Source organism: Balaenoptera musculus, chromosome 8 (assembly GCF_009873245.2).
Source record: "Balaenoptera musculus isolate JJ_BM4_2016_0621 chromosome 8, mBalMus1.pri.v3, whole genome shotgun sequence".
In the NCBI taxonomy this organism is placed as follows: Eukaryota; Metazoa; Chordata; class Mammalia; order Artiodactyla; family Balaenopteridae; genus Balaenoptera; species Balaenoptera musculus.
In genome coordinates, this window is record NC_045792.1 from 103,832,870 (window position 1) to 103,849,041 (window position 16,172).

At 56.1% G+C, this 16,172-nt stretch overlaps 1 protein-coding gene across 2 annotated transcripts in view; it reads left to right on the forward strand.

Annotated features, from left to right (window-relative positions):
• Window positions 1-4,304, forward strand: part of PACS1 (phosphofurin acidic cluster sorting protein 1) — a 130,987-nt gene extending 126,683 nt beyond the window's left edge. Inside the window, exons 22-24 of one of the 2 annotated variants that reach the window (XM_036860113.1) lie at window positions 1,117-1,343; window positions 2,603-2,722; window positions 2,841-4,304. In XM_036860113.1, the coding sequence (XP_036716008.1) occupies window positions 1,117-1,343; window positions 2,603-2,722; window positions 2,841-2,956 (463 nt within the window). In that variant the 3' untranslated portion in view covers window positions 2,957-4,304. The remainder of the gene's footprint in view (window positions 1-1,116; window positions 1,344-2,602; window positions 2,723-2,840) is intronic. The other variant, XM_036860114.1, reaches the window with a different exon arrangement.
• Window positions 4,305-16,172: the final 11,868 nt, after the last annotated feature.

A 16,172-nucleotide genomic window follows, 5' to 3' on the forward strand; every position in this document is an offset into this window, starting at 1 on the left:
ATGTAAAATATCCAAAGTTTAGATCAGGCGGGCAGGGAGGCCTCCCGGAGCTGACCAGAGTGGGGGGTGGGCGGGAGGGCAGTCCCACAGGGGGTCAGGGAACAGCCTTCGAGGTGGGAAAGAGCTGAAAGGAGCCCCTGCTCCTTCTCCCTCCCCGTTCCCTTTCTTCTACCCTCACCTTGCTGGTCTTCTGGTGATGGTCCATGTGGAGCCGAGAGGGTAGGCCCTGGCCAGTGGCTTTTCCAGAATCCCCAGTGACAGAATACGAAGCGTTCTCGGAGGGGAGCCCAGACCCCAGCCCTCAGCCTCCCTTGCCCTGTCTTCCCCCTTCGCTTCCCATCGAGGGTCTGCCGCTGACTTGCCGAAGTGCATGAAAAGGAGGAAATCCCACCACAGGTCACGTCGTGACCTCATGGTCCAGGCTTCCTGGGTGCCTGGGGGCCTGCCTTACCCCGACCTCCTTTCCCATCCAGTTTAAGCTTGTTTTTTAATGGAACCACTGAATCCAGGCAGAAAGAGAAACGTCAGATGACTTTTGTAGCCTGTACCTATTGTGTCTGACGCCTCCTTTCAAGAAAACATCAGCTCTTTTTCCCCTTGGAGCTAAAATTATCCCTGAGCTAGAAGTGCCATAAACGGGAGAAAGCCACAGGTCGGCATCCGTCAGCTCTCCCGGCGCTGCTCCGGAGCCGCCACGGTGCTCCCGCCCCTGCCCCACTTAACCTCTCCCACGCTTGGCGGGGTTCTGCCCCGGCTCTGCTCGTGGGGGGTGTGCGTGTGTGTGTGTGTCCTCGTGTATGTGTGTGCGCACGTGTGCATGCACACACTTTCTCCCTTCGTAAAGCTTCCTTCCTCTCTGCTTCCCTCGTCCCCGTGTGACTGTTTATTCGGTTCCCTCGTGGGGACTCGGGTCTTCACCCTCTCCTGGCTGTGTCCTCAGATCAGCCTGGTTCTCCACTCCCACACCAGCCAGTGCTGTGAGGCTGGAGGGAACCCGGGGCCACTTAGCGGGCGCCTCCCCCGGCCCCTCCCAGAGCCTGGCGGGGCCCTCTCCACCCGGTCGTCTGCCCTGTGGTCGGGAACTGAGCCCGCTCTCCCGCGTCGCCCCTTCTCCAGGAGCCCCAGCAGCCCGTACGGGGATGTGATTGGCCTCCAGGTGGACTACTGGCTGGGCCACCCTGGGGAGCGGAGGAGGGAAGGTGACAAGAGGGACGCCAGCTCCAAGAACACCCTCAAGAGCGTCTTCCGCTCGGTGCAGGTTTCCCGCCTGCCCCACGGTGGGGAGGCCCAGCTTTCCGGCACCATGGCCATGACCGTGGTCACCAAAGAGAAGAACAAGAAAGGTAAGTGACATGTGAGGCCAGAGGCCATCAGGGCCACCAGGCCTCCCCGTCCGTCTCGGGGGCTGGGACAGGATGTGCTTCTGGGAGATTGTGGACGAGGACAAAGGCAGCACACGTATCATGTGATCCAGCCTGGGGTCCCATGGGGGTCCCGCCTCACCTTGTGGGACGAGGCCGTTCCTTCTGTCACAGAGGAGACCTCGGTCCCCAGGGAGTCACTGGTCCCTCCCTGCAGAGCATCGGCACCTTAGGGGCTGAGGCAGTTCGTGCTGCTGTAAAGAAGGGAGCCTTTCTGGCCACCGCCCTCCGGGATGGATGGTGTGACAGGGGAGGACGTGTCCCCCTGCCGCAGCCCCACGGAGCGGGGTACTCGCACCCGACCCTGGAGGCCACCCAAGCCTTCGTGAGCAAAGGGCATGGCTCTTTTTAAGAATTCAGGGGAACAGTGCCCCGCCCAGAGGAGAGGGTGGCTTCAGCACCAGCAGTGGCGGGGGAGCGGGTCCCGTGCGCTGTGGAAGTGAGGCAGGAACCGCCACGACCAGGCCACCGTGGGGATGTCACTCGCTGCTGTCATTCCCCGTCGGGAAGCCGCACAGCTGGCTCTGCGCCTGCAGAAGCCGGCGGGGTGACTCTGGGGCGCTCGCAGCCCCCCAGCCGTCACGAAGGGGCTTCCTTCACTGCCGGGCCCTGCCTTCCTCCTCTGGGCGCATCCAAAGCAGATGCTGCCACTGAACAGTCCCACTGGAAAGTGCTGGGCCTTTCCGTTCACGCCTCTCTGGAAGAGCTCCCCTGGAGGGCGAGCAGGGCCTTGCCAGACCCGCAGCCAGAAGCCGCTGTGGCACCCAGAGACCTGCCTAGGGCGTCCCGGGGCTGAGCTCATGCAAACCCTGCCGCACGGCCTCCCCGTGCAGGTGCACGAGCTGGTGGGAAGGAGGCACCCGACAGGGCAGCAGACCCCCTGCCCCACAGGCTGCCGGAGCATTCGAGCTGGAAGGGACTCGGAGACCATCTGGCCCTGGGTCCTCGTTATTCAGTGAATATATCGAGGCCCAGGGAGAGGAGCAGGAGCTTAGCCAGTGCCCAGACGGGGGCAGGAGCTTGCAGATCCTGATATGTAGCCTGGAGCCAGGGAGCAGGGGAGGAAGAATTGGCTGTCTGCCATTCACCTCCTTTCCCTTAGGGGGAGAGGGCAGTGGACGGGGGAGAGTGGTGGCCGCTTTTCAGGGGCTGTGACAAGGCGGTTCCTGCTTGCTTTCCAGTTCCCACCATCTTCCTGAGCAAGAAGCCTCGAGAAAAGGAGGTGGATTCTAAGAGCCAGGTCATCGAAGGCATCAGCCGTCTCATCTGCTCTGCCAAGCAGCAGCAGACCATGCTGAGAGGTGCGGGCGGGGCATGGGTGGTGGGGGGGGTGCAGGGGGGCCGTGGCCCTCCCCAGCGACCCTGGGAAGATGGCCTTAGCAGCCCCGGTCACCCCCTCGCCTCCCCTGTCACCCCCAGTGTCTATCGACGGAGTCGAGTGGAGTGACATCAAGTTCTTCCAGCTGGCAGCCCAGTGGCCCACCCATGTCAAGCACTTTCCAGTGGGACTGTTCAGTGGCAGCAAGGCCACCTGAGGGCACCGTCTCCTGGCTGCTCTCCCTCCTGGCACTGCCACCAGCCTCACCGCCTGCAGGCAGGGGGAGGCCAGCAGGCCCAGGCCCAGCGTCCCCTTTCCTGGCCCCGGGGCCTGCATCTCCCTGGCCCGGTCCTGAAGGACACTGCCGCCGGGGACGCTGCTCCTCACCACCACCCCCTCCCCTGGCCTTCTGGGTCCCATCCCTGGGCAGCCCCCGCCCTCCCTCTCTCCTTTTCCTCCTCTCCCTCTGTTCCAGTCCCAAGGCACGTTGATTTTGCGTTTTGGCGGCCATCCCTGGTGTCTGGAACTGAGTCCTCCGGGCCTTCCTTCGCCTGACTTCCAACCTCTTTCTCCACGTGGCGCCAGTTCCCTTCCCGGAAACAGGAAACCCAGGGTCCTGGCCCACAGCAGGGGGTCCAGCCTCCCCCATCTCCCCCAGGATCTCGTTTTCTAAAGCTCAGCTGCCAGATGCCACTCAGCCGGCCCCCCTCTAGTGGGCCCCAGAGCCAAGGCCACTTCCCACTGCTGTGGGGTGACGGGGCACGACCCCTCCTGCCCACTCACCCCAGGACAGCATTCCTGCGGCCACGCGTGGGTTTCTGGGGTGGAGAGGGCTCCGTGGTCTCGCCCGTGCAAGGGTTCACCGTGTCCAGGTCCCCTGTAGGTGCCGCGCATGTCCCTGAGCGGTTCTTTGGTTGTCCGCACAGCCAGTCTCTTGGTGGTTCCGTGTGACTCACCTGGTCGCTGGTCCCTGTCCTTGGGTCTCCTCCCCCTGTTGATGGCTCTCCTCTCCAGCCTCCTCCCCCACGCCCCTAGCACACCTCCGCCTCTGCCTGCAACTCTGGACCCGGAGAGGTGGGAGGCAGCCCCATCCAACGTGTCGTCTGTGGCCCCGGTCCCTTCGGCTCCCTGCTCCCCGTGTCCATCCGTCTCCTTTCCCCGGTCTGTCCTCCCCTCCTCACCTGGACCCCTGGCCTGGGCAGGCCCCATCCTCCTAGCCAAGCCTCCCTCTCTCCACGGCCTCGGGGGGCCTGAGCCCCTCCTCAGCCCGCACCATCGGTCTTGGCCTTCTGGGGAGACGCGGAGCGCGTGGGTGGAGCTCCAGCTGCAGCCCTCCCAGCCTGCCAGCGCCTCCGGAGCTTTGCCGTGGCTCTCTCACCCTTTCTAGAAGTTTTTGCACAGAACTTCATTTTGAAAAGCGTTTTTCTCATTCTCCATACCTCCCCCAAACTCCTGCAGCCCTTCCCCCGGCTCAGCCCTGCTGTCCAGAGCGTTCCTGGGGCTGTGCTGCTCACTCAGCCGGAGAGAGGGGCGGGGTGGGAGGGACTAAGAGGATGTTGGATTTTTCATTCAATAAACTGGTGATTTCTTACCAACGAGCAAGCCTTAGGCTTCTGCGCCTCTCATTGTGACACAAGATCTGTCCAGCCTCGTCCCCACTTCATGCCGCGGCCACTTCACTCAAAATCAACGGGGGGGGGGGGCCTTCCCTGGTGGCGCAGTGGTTGAGAGTCTGCCTGCCAATGCAGGGGACACGGGTTCGAGCCCTGGCCTGGGAAGATCCCACATGCCGCGGAGCAGCTGGGCCCGTGAGGCACAACTACTGAGCCTGCGCGTCTGGAGCCTGTGCTCCGCAACAAGAGAGGCCTCGACAGTGAGAGGCCCGCGCACCGCGATGAAGAGTGGCCCCCGCTTGCCGCAACTAGAGAAAGCCCTTGCGCAGAAACGAAGACCCAACACGGCCAAAAATAAATTAAAAAAAAAAAAAAAAAAAGGAGTGTCCAAAAAAAAAAAATCAACTGGGGGGACTTCCCTGGAGGTCCAGTGGTTAGGACTCCACACTCCCATGCGGGGGCCCCAGGTTCGATCCCTTGTCAGGGAACTAGGATCCCGCAAGCCGCGCCGTGCAGCCAAAAAGGAAAAAAAATCAACTGGGAATTGGCTGGAAAGAAGCAGATTCCTATTTGCTTGATGACAGAAACAGAGGCGTGAAGGTGTGTTGCCCAGTATGAGGCAAGCCGAGGTCAGGAACAGAAGTCACACCATTCCCACTCCGAAACCCCATTTTTTTCTGGCACCTGCCGTCCCCAGATCCCACCTCCCAAGGCAATGACACATCGTCGGCAGCTTCCACTCTTCCGACTGGAGATTAGAACTCGACTTCTCTCCCGCTACTAGGCTGATGTCCTGCCACAGTTTCTGAAAGGCGAAGTCTGAGGCCCAGGTGGAGGGGGTGAGCTGGGGTCCATCATCAGGTTCGCTTTCCTGCCCGCCCCTAACCTTAGAGGTGACGGTCAGAGCTCCTGCTCCCTGGAAGCCTGGCTCTTCACGCACTCCCGGGACAGAGGCCTGCACGCCAGGCCTCCTCCGGCGAATACGTGCCCAGAAGTGGGAGCTTGCATCCCCCCCGCCGCCTGCAGGACGCAGCCCCGGAGGAGCGGACGGCCAGGTGGGGCAGGTTGTCCCTGGCTCCCCAGGTCCTGCGGCCAGGTCACCTAACAGAGGGAGGCTCTGGGACCCAGCAGCGCGGCCACCCAGGCTCTCTGGGCCTGGAAGATGGAACCAGTGCCCGTCTCCCAAGGGTCAGAGTCCAGTCAGGTACCGGAAGTTGTCCCAGAAACGCAGTCTGCGCATTAGTTCCCGGATGAGGGGTACAAGCCAGCCAGTGAGAGGAAACGCCAGGAGAGGGTGAGGCTGAGGTGGGCTAGAGGGGGTACAGAGCCAAGGCGCCCACGGAGGCTCCGGCAGGGCAGGGGCCTGGGGACCTGGGCGCTGGTGGGGGGCCCGAGCGGGACGGGCGTGGGACAGATGGACTCGGGTCCCAGCTCAGAACCGAGAGGGGAAGCAGACGATGGAGAGACGAGCGTGAGGAGGCGGCGTGAACTCCCTGCTGACCTGACTGCAGCCTCGGCCTCCTGCCCGCCGAGACCAGCACCCTCCCCTGCTCCTGCCCCGCCCCAGGGTCTCTTCCACCTTCTCCAGGGCTTCCTCCTGCTGCCGCCCCCTCTCCTGCATCATCGGTTCCCCCACCCCACCAGATGGTTCGCGTCCACGTGCAGACACGCAGTGATAGCTCCCCGGTTCTAAATCCCCTCTGGCTGTCACACCACGTCTCTGCTCCCCTTTCAGCGAAAGTCTTCAAAAGGGGGTGTTGCAATGTAAATAGAAGTGAGAGTTTTCTTTCTTCTGAGAGCAGGGAAAACAAAGGGAACAGCGAACAGGCTAGAGAAGAAACAAAACCTGGCCTGAAAGAGTTAATCACTCCTTGGTTTACTTTAACTGTCACTAATTGGTAGTTAACTAGATTTGTACTTTATAAAGCTAACCTCACTCCCTGACACTACGTAATTTACATTCGGCACCTATCACCCCTAACTCTTACGTGAGTTACATCGCATGCCTCTCACACCCTAACCTTATTACCACCCCGGCACTCACATTCTGTTGTACGCCCCTCGTAACAAATCACCCCCTATAGTTTCTGCATTTCAGAAACAGGATCACCGGCCGATAAACCAGAGGCAAACGGACGCAGTTACCAGACTGCCAGACCCCAATTACCAGGCGGCCTGATGCCATCTATGACTGCTTTGAAATAATGCAAAGGAGAAGAAAAATGCAAGACCTTCAGTACTTTGATCCTTATCTTATACCCCAGACTGCAAGCCCCACATATAAAATCTTCCCTGATTCCCAAGGAGGGAGGGCACAATTCTTGAGGCACTAGCCTGCTGTGTCTTCCCTTCTGCCTGGCAGAAAATAAAGCCATCTTTCTCTTCCTCCAAAATCCCTGTCTCTGTACTTCTGTTCGGCCTTGGTGCACAGCGAAGCCGATATTTCGGCAACAGGGGCTGTTCGGGTTCCCTGTCTCCCATCCTCCCACTCCTCGGGCTTGTTGCTCACTGCCCCATCAGGACTTAGGAGTTCCTTTGCCAAGGTCACTGATGACTTGGGCTGCCAGGCCCAAGGCTCAGTTTTCTTGTCTGACTGACTAGGAGCATCTGATGCACATGCTCACTCCTTGCTCTGCCTGTGGACAGCGCTCTGCTCTCCCCGCCCCCGCCCCCCACCCCTCCCCGCCTCCTTCTCCGGCTGCTCTTTCTGGGCCTCCCTTGTATCCTCCTCATCTTCCCGACCTCTGGCCTCCCCTCTCCCCTCACCCAGCCCCAGGGTGGGAGATACTCCCTGTGTGCAGACTTCCCGACTCTGTAGTTGCTGAGGCCCGAATCTTTAAAATCGTCCTCGACCCCTCTCTCTCACACCCAGCATCCAATCCCCCAGCAAATCCTATAGGCCTTCCCTTCAAGACAGACCCAGAACCCTGCAGCTCCTGGCCGCTTTCACTGCTGTTCTCCTCTCTTTTCTGGATGTCATAATAGCCTCCTAATTACCTCTGCTTCCACCTACTCTTCCTGTAGCCTATTCTCCACACAATGGCCAGAGAAAGCCTTTTAAAATGTTAATCAGATCATGTTAAATTACTGATCCAAACTGTCCAATGGCTTCCCACCCCGCTAGGAATATAATCCAAAGACGTCCTCACAACCTCCAGGGCCTACCTGATCTGACCTGCCTGGGGCTGCTTATCTGACCTCCTCTCACTCTCCCCCTCAACCACTGGCCTCCTCCGCATTCCTCAGACACACGGGGCACATGCTGCCTCAGGGCCTTTGCACGAGCCATCCCCCCTGCCCATCCTGCTCCTGCCCCTGGATCCATATAACTTGCTCCCTCGCTCTGGTTTCGGCTTAAATGCCACCTCAGAGAGGCCTTCCCTGTTCAGCCTCTCTAGAATAGCACCTCCCTTTTCTCTCACCCTTTTGTTTTTCTTATTAGCACTTCTCACTCCTTGGCATTTAATTATTTGTCTCTCCCCACCAGAACGTAAGCTCCAAGAAAACAGGAACTTTATTTTTTTCCTGCTCTATCCTTGGCACCCAGGATACCGCCTGGCTCATCATAGGTGAACAATACATGTTTGCTGACAGAATGAATGAAAAGCCTTTGCGCTGCTGGAATGGATGGGACTCCTCATCCACACTTGCTACTCAGACCCTTCAAGGCCTCAGCCCCAAAGGACACCTGAGTTTTCTCGTAGGCGTGGAGTAGCAACATAGACTCTTACTCTGAGCAAAGAGGAGGTAGAGGGTTGTTCAGGAATGGTTTCCAGGATTCCAAAGGCGAGGCAGCTCTGGTGGAAGATGTGCCCCGAGACGGCTCGCCAGGGGCCAGGCCAGAGCAGAACCGCCCACGGGGCCGCCAGAACAGAAATGTTCTCTAAAGGCAAAGGGGTGGCATTTTGGTGCAGAAGGTAGAGGAGCCGCTATCTGATCTGCACGCCAACTCCGGACTGGTTTTATTTTTTTAATAAATTTATCTATTTATCTATCTATCTATTTATTTATTTATGTTTGGCTGCATTGGGTCTTCGTTGCTGCGCATGGGCTTTCTCTAGTTGTGGCGAGCGGGGGCTACTCTTCGTTGCGGTGCATGGGCTTCTCATTGCGGTGGCTTCTCTTGTTGCAGAGCACAGGCTCTAGAGCGCACGGGCTTCAGTAATTGCAACATGCGGGCTCAGTAGTTGTGGCTCATGGGCTCTAGAGCGTGGGCTTCAGTAGTTGTGGTGCACGAGCTTAGTTGCTCTGTGGCATGTGGGATCTTCCCAGACCAGGCCTCGAACCCGTGTCCCCTGCATTGGCAGGTGGATACTTAACCACTGCGCCGCCAGGGAAGCCCCAGGTTTTACTTTTTATTTAAATAAACTCTTGGAGAACTCCCTGGCGGTCCAGTGGTTAGGACTCCACGCTTTCACTGCTGAGGGCCTGGGTTCAATCCCTGGTCAGGGAACTAGGATCCCACAAGCCGCATGGCGTGGCCCATATAAATAGATACATAAATAAACTTTTTATTTTAGAATAGTTTTAGACTTACAGAAAAGTTGCAAAGATAGAACCAAGAGTTGCTAGGAACCCCTCACCCAGTTTCCTCTATTGTTTATGTGTTCCATTGGCATGTAACATTTATCATAACTAATGATGATGATTAACTAAAGTCCACATTTGACTCAGATTCCTTAGTTTTTCCCTAATGTCTTTTCTCCATTCCAGAATCCCATCCAGGATACCCCACTACGTCTAGTACTTGGGGCTATGACATTCTCTCAGACTTTCCCTATTTGGGGTGACCTTGACAATTTGGAGGAGTCATGGTCAGGCATTTTGTAGGATGCCCCTCGACTGGGATTTGTCAGCATGTCATACCAAGGGTACATGCCATTGGCGCAGTATCCCCGATGATGTTAACCTTGATCATTTGACTAGTCAGGTGTCACCCTCTTTCCAAACTGTGCTCTTCAGAAGGAAGTTACCAAGCACAGCCCACACTTAGGGAGTGAGGAGTCTTCTCCTTCATTACCTGGAATTCTGTACCGCAGATTTCAGATCAATGTGTTCAGCTACTGTACTTTCATCACCCACTGCTGTGTCCAAGGACTGAGGGCAGAAATCGCCCTGTCACGGTCACTACGGACATTTTCTTTTAGCCAGGCTGCTGCTGAGTGCTTCCCGTGGTTTACTTCACTGAATTCTTAGAGCAGCCCTAGGAAATCGATTCAGCTGATATCTCCTTTTTACCAAGGAGGATGCCAAAGGTCAGAGAGCCTCGCCTCCCAATTCTCAACTCTCATTTCTAACCATTTACTTGACTTGAATGCACCCAGCCATCTCGAACCTCATATGGCCAAAACGGAACTCTCCATGTCCCTCGCTCCTCCCCAGTCTTAGTAAGTAGCACCAGCATCCATCCTATTACTCAAGCCAGAAACCAATGAGCCAGCCTCTGTCGTCCTGGCAACTCCTGTCCATTCTGCCTCCCAAGCGCCTCACTCCCTTGCTAGAGGCAAGTGGCTTCCTAATGCCTTTGAATACAGCTGCCCAGCCCCACAGTCCTTCAGCCTGCACGGTCTCCCCGCCCCACCTCTCTAACTTCACTTTGAGTAGCTCCGCCCCCCGCCCCCCCAGTGCTCACCACCTTGGGGCCACACCTGAACTTTCAGTAATCAGATCCCTCCTCCTCTCTCCACCTTATACGCTCTCCCTGGCCCGCAGAGCGTCCCCTTTTCCTTTAGGATGTCGCCTGCAGATCACCTCCTCAGAGAGGTCTTCCCAGCTGCTCTGCCCCAAACCCACCGTTAGTCTCTACCTCGGCCCTTTCTTCAGTCGGGACGTCCACTGTCACCCGCAATAAACGTCTGTACCATGTTAGAAGGAGAGCTCCAGGAAGGGCAGGGACTCAGGCTGCCTCATTGCTGTGTCCCCAGCCCCCATCACTCTGGCACAAGGCAAACGCTCAAAGGCCAGATAAAGGAATGAGCAAGGGGGAAAGTCACTTGTCTGACACACTCAGAGTGGCCAAGAAGGAGCCCGATTTCTAACCCAGGTCATTGGACTCCAGACCATCTCTCAAGGACCTGCTCAGATCCCAACTTGCCAACCCTCCATCCGTCCTACATGTATTAAGTTCCTACCGTGGGCCAGTTCCTGTCCTAGGTATGATGACACACGGATGAATCTAGGGCTGGGTCTTTACCTATACCTATAAGGAAACTCTGAGCCTCACAGGGGAGACAGACAAATAGACAATTGCCACAGAGCATGAAAGTTTGCTTGGGAGCACGAAGGAGGGGCAGCTAAGCCAGCCTGGGAAGGGGTGTCCAAGAAGATGTCTCAAAGGAAATGACGACCGACATGACAGGTGTTCTGGTGCAGGAAATAGCAAAACTAGAGATAAGACAGAGTCTGGCCTATTCTGAGACTCACACGTGCTTTAGTGGGGCTGAAAGCCATGGTGAGTGAGGGGGCAGAAGAGAAAGGAAGTGGCCAGAGCACTGAGGGGCCTTGTAGATATTATTGTTACTACGCTGAGCCAGAGCAAAGACTATGTAATTTATCGTGAGACCAGTGGGAGCCAATAAAGGGTTTTAGGCAGAAAAATGAGATGACAGAATTTATTTATTTAGGTTGCGCCGGGTCTTAGTTGCAGCAGGCAGCCTCCTTTAGTTGTGGCTCGAGGGCTCCTTAGTTGCGGCTCGCCGGCTCCTTAGTTGTGGCATGTGAACTCTTAGTTGCGGCATGCTTGTGGGATCTAGTTCCCTGGCCAGGGATCGAACCCGGGCCCCCTGCGTTGGGAGCACGGAGTCTTAACCACTGCGCCATCAGGGAAGTCCCTGAGATGACAGAATTTAGAAAGATCACCTTGCTACAACATGTTGGAGGAAATAAGAATGAAAACCAGAGGAGTTCAAAGGGTGTGGCAGCAATTTAGAAAAGATGTGATGAAGACATAGACTAAGGTAAGGGTAGAAGAGGAGGTGGAGGAAAATGGAGACTTGAGTCCTATTTAAGAGGCAGAATCGAGGTGTAGGTCGCTGGTTAGAAAACTGGGTCGAAGGAGAGAGAGTCGAGGATGGGGACTGGCCATCTGCTGGGTGAACGGGCCGATGGTGGAACAGCCCTGGAGGAGATTTAGGTGGGAGATGGTGGGTTTAGGGCAAGGTAGACGTGTGCTATTCAGAGGTGGAGTTGAACATGTAGGTCTGGATGGAGTGCAGGGGAGTTCTCCGGGCTGGATGGAGATTTGAGCACCCTTAGCATGTGGAAGAGCCGATCTTAGGGAGACGGTGAGATGGCTCCTGGCCGGGCTGAGCTCCCACTGTCCTGACCAAGCAGGGCACCTACTGCCAGCACCAAACATCTCAGCACTCGTTATCTTCAGACTCGCCTGTTTGCTGCCTCATTTGTTCCTCACTTTCAGTCTGAACGTGTTTTCCCTCCGACACCCCAAGCAGAGACTGCCTTATATTTCATGTATTTTCTCCCCACTCTCCATTCACTAGCACAGGGTCTGTCAAATAGTAAATTTGATGATACTAATGATAATAACTACTAGTAATAGTGTCTGTAATGTAGAGGGCATAATGTTAAGGTCTTAACTCTGCTACTTTTTTCCGTTCTCTTGAGGACCCAACAAGGTAGGTATCAGGAACCTCATTTTACAGATGAGGAAACAGATGAAGTTGCAGCGCATGCCTAAAGCTCCCCAGCCAGCAAACGGAGAAACGCAGCTCTGGACGCAGCTGAGTCTGCCCCCAAAGCCTGTGTGCCCTCCCGCTAAGCAGGACACGGACCCTTCCAGTCTGGCTGGGAGGCCACAAGGAAGAGAGGGTGCAGATTTGCCCCGTGGCTGCCAGGACAAGAACCAAAAGCCTCTCAGGGGACCTCTGAGCAGACTTGGTTCTTAGCTCAGTGGCAGAAAAACTGGCAACCAGAGGTGTTCAAGGTGAAACCAGCTCCGCAGGAAGCGGTGAGCTGCCCGTCGTGGTCACGGAGGAGGGGCTGCGTGAGACATGGTCTTTAAGGAACCTCCAATCTTGAGCGCTTATGGGTGATGATTTTTCTCTTTTTCTTGGCTGTGCCACGCAGCATGCAGGATCTTAGTTCCCCGACCAGGGGTCGAACCTGTGGCCCCTGCAGTGGAAGCATGGAGTCTTAACCACTGGACCGCCAGGGACGTCCCGACCTTCTGATGTTTCAAGGGGGATGATATGCTTGGGAAAAGCGCCCACCCCCACCACCACTTCAAAGAAAAAGCATGAAGCTAGCCAAAGGGAAAAGATTGACTTAAGAAAGCAGATTTCAGTGCTTCCAAGGATCCAAGGGGAAGGGGTGGGAGCAGTGGGAGTGATTTTCAGGGAGAAAACAATGTTGAAAGTAGCGAGAACAACTTCCGCAGACATGGGACAGGCGGAGGCAAGCTGATGAGCTCCGTGGAAAATGGCGTGAGAATCACCATTGGGCACGGACCCCTTCCTTTCTTCTCCATTAACTGAGCACCCATCAGCAGCCTGGCACCAGACCAGCAGCTGCGGAGGCGGGGGCGGGAGGGGGGGGGGTCGGGTCGTGGGGAACAGAGCAGGGTGAAGTAACAGTCCCTTCCCTTGGGAGAGCACAGTGTAATCCTCAGAGACAAGATAAAAAGCCGAGTGGCTAAAAAGATTGAACACATGCAAGGTTACGAACTGAAAGCAAGATAAGAGCCTGAGAACCCAGCAGGGAAGGCCCAGCCTTCCCTCTGCGTGGCACACAGGGAGGAGTAGGGCCAGATGCCGAAAGAGAACCACAGAGAAACCACGGAAGCCTAAGGCTAGCAGAAAGGCTGGAACAGGAACCCAGCAAAAGCCATAAAGGGAGATTGAAAAATGTTCTCTCTGTTTACCTGGAAAAAGGTGATAGAAGGAATGTGCTCCTTTATTAGATGGAGAGAAAGCACAAGGTTAGAAAGCCCGGGCTTTGTGTTTGCGCCCGAGTATGTGTGGTGTGCGTGCATGTACGTGGGCCTGTAAACCCATGCACGTGGAGGTGTGAGTGTGGCGCATGGGCGTTCAGTGCCCCTGGGTGAACCTGCCCGAGGCTGTGTGTCGAGGGTGCGTGCGTCTGTGCTTCGTGTGGCTGTGAACAAGCAACATGACCTCGGTCCTCTTGACCTCTACTCTATGGGGTCAGTCCCCCTTACACACTGGGGCAAAATGATGTGGACTGTGGATTGGAGAAGGACACAGTGGTCACCTCGTGCAGCTGCCTTCCCCTCTTTGGGCCTCACTTTCCGTACTTGTAAAACAAGGACATTGAAGCATTGGCTTTCAACCCAGGGGGCACATCATGGGCACCGCTGAAGTTTCAAAATAATAAGAGATGCCCAGGACCCACTCTGGCACTACTGAATCCCAGTCTCTAGGAGAGCCTTCTAACAAAGTTCCTTCCCAAGAGGTTCTGAAACCTAGCCTTGTTAAGAACAGCAAAGGTGCCCTGGGCTTCAGATTCCACTTCCTCCCCATGAGCTTGCCAGCGAGCTGGGCGTGCACTCATGGTATGATGGAGTCTGTTTGCACAAAGGCAGGCTTATCACACCGCAGCCAGTGCAACTCTGGGAGATAGGGCCGCCGTGTAGGCTGAAGACCTCGAATGCAAAAGACTCCAACCTGCAGGGTCCTGGATGAAAACTGACCCGATGAAACCGACAAAGATAAACACAAGCTCTGGACTGAGGCAAACAAGGTAATCCGCAGACACAAGAAACTGGTAACAGCAGGTGCTTCGGGGGAAGGCAGCTGCATGACTGAGGACAGTGGTCAGTGAGAAAGAGCTACATTTCACTGGAACTTGTAGATGCCTTTTGAATGTTGCATCATGTGAATGTATATCAACTGTCTTTAAAAATCACTGGGAGGGACTTCTCTGGCCGTCCAGTGGTTAAGACTCCGAGCTTCCAATGCAGGGGGTGCAGTTTGATCCCTGGTGGGGGAACTAAGAGCCCACGTGCTGTGTGGTGCAGCCAAAAAAAAAAAAAAATCCCTGGGAAAATATCACTGGCAGAAGCACAGAATCGGGCAGAAGAACCTGGCTGGATATAAGTGGGATGCACGCAATCTAGGGTTTTAGCTGACAAGCTTACCCTGAGCAGACACCGTACCGTGGCTGTCAAAGTCAACCTGACTTTCAGCTTCACGGTGGACGGGTGGTGTGCTCCTTAGGGGGGGACTATCCCTCTGTGATCTGTGCAGTTCACTCCCTGTCTGGATCCCTGCGCCCTGGACTGAGCACCACATTCGGAGTAGTGTCTGGACTGACAAGCTAAGCCACACCCAGAAAAGAGAAATCGGGAGGGGGAAGGGTCAGAAACTGCACAGGAGTGGGTGAAGGGATCCAGACTGTCAGCCCAGGCAGGGGGAACACTGTGTGGGGCACCATCACTGTCTCCAAATATCTGCATTGGCAAAAGGGAGCAGACTGTCCTTCCTGAGGCCAGAGCTTCAGTTTGGTGTGCCCAGGCACTGTGGGCAGGTCCTCTGGGGGCTAAGGAAAAGCTTGCTAACTTTTAGAGCCATCTCACAGCAGAATGTAGTGGGCTCCCTGTCACAGGACATACTTAAGCTGGTGGGGTGCCGGACCATCTCTCTGTCAGAGATCATGCCGAAGGGATTCTCACATCCACCAGGACACTGAACCGGGTACAGTCTGAGTCTGAACACACCCTGACTCATGAGGAAAGCCCCAGGCCCCTGGATACCATTGCCAGGCCTTGCTTGGCAGGTTTTGTCTCTCAGGGTGGTTATCCTGCTGTTACCCACTGGGATGTCGACCTAGAAGCAGTGCAGGTAGAGCTAGGGTAGACAGCAACCCAGGGCTGCAGAGCACCAGACCCAAACCTGGGCCAACAGGTGCGCCCTTCTGCCTTTTTAAAAAACCAGCATTTACTGAGTGCTGCTATGTGGTAGCCAAGAGCTACTCTGAGAGCGGCCAAGAGCTACTCTGAGAGCGAACAAGACAGGCAGATCTTGGCCTGCATTCTAGGGAGGAGACAGAAACTGACAAGGAAAATGTTAGAAGGAGTAAATGCTACAGAGAGAATTAAATGTGTGCTTGAAATGGGCTGGAGGGCTGCTCTACATAGGGGGTGGGGAATCAGGGAAGGGCTCTGGGAGGAGATGACGTCATCATCACCTTGTCCTGATCATCCGGCCCACAGAATCTGTAGTGGTGCTCACCCACAGGGTCACGAGTCTGTTTCGGCCGATGCCCAACTGCCCCTTGCCATCCTTTTCTCCCTCACAGCCAGAAGCCTCTGTCCCTTCCTCCCAAGAAGCAGCCCTAAGATGCCGAGAATCCCCTACTGGGATAAGGACAGCTCCGAAGGATCTGGGTGGGGCATAACCACTCTCTAGAGACAAATGAGCCTGGGGTCAGATCCGCGAGATTGGGATAATAGCAGTGCCCGCTTTATCCGGTCTTTGCAAGCATTTAATGTTTCATCGCACTTAAGGCATCCAAGCGCCCCGCACACAGTAAGCGCTCAGAAAGTGGCAACTACCTCAATAAATGTCAATAAATGTCAACTGTCTCGTTCTGGACTCTGAGGAGGCCAGGCCTTCTCCCTGGGCCCCAGTTTCTTCCGCCGCCCTCTCTGGCAGCGGTACAGGGCAAGTTCAGGTGCACATCCTCCCCAGGCTGTCCACACCGCTGCGGCCTCGGGGCGGGTTACAGCAGAGGAATCCGAGGCCGCAGGAGAGTGGGAGGTGGCCGCTATGAACCTAAGCTTCGGGCAAACCCACGCCCGGCGCCTCAATGACCACGCCCCATCCCCGAAGGCCACGCCCCCGG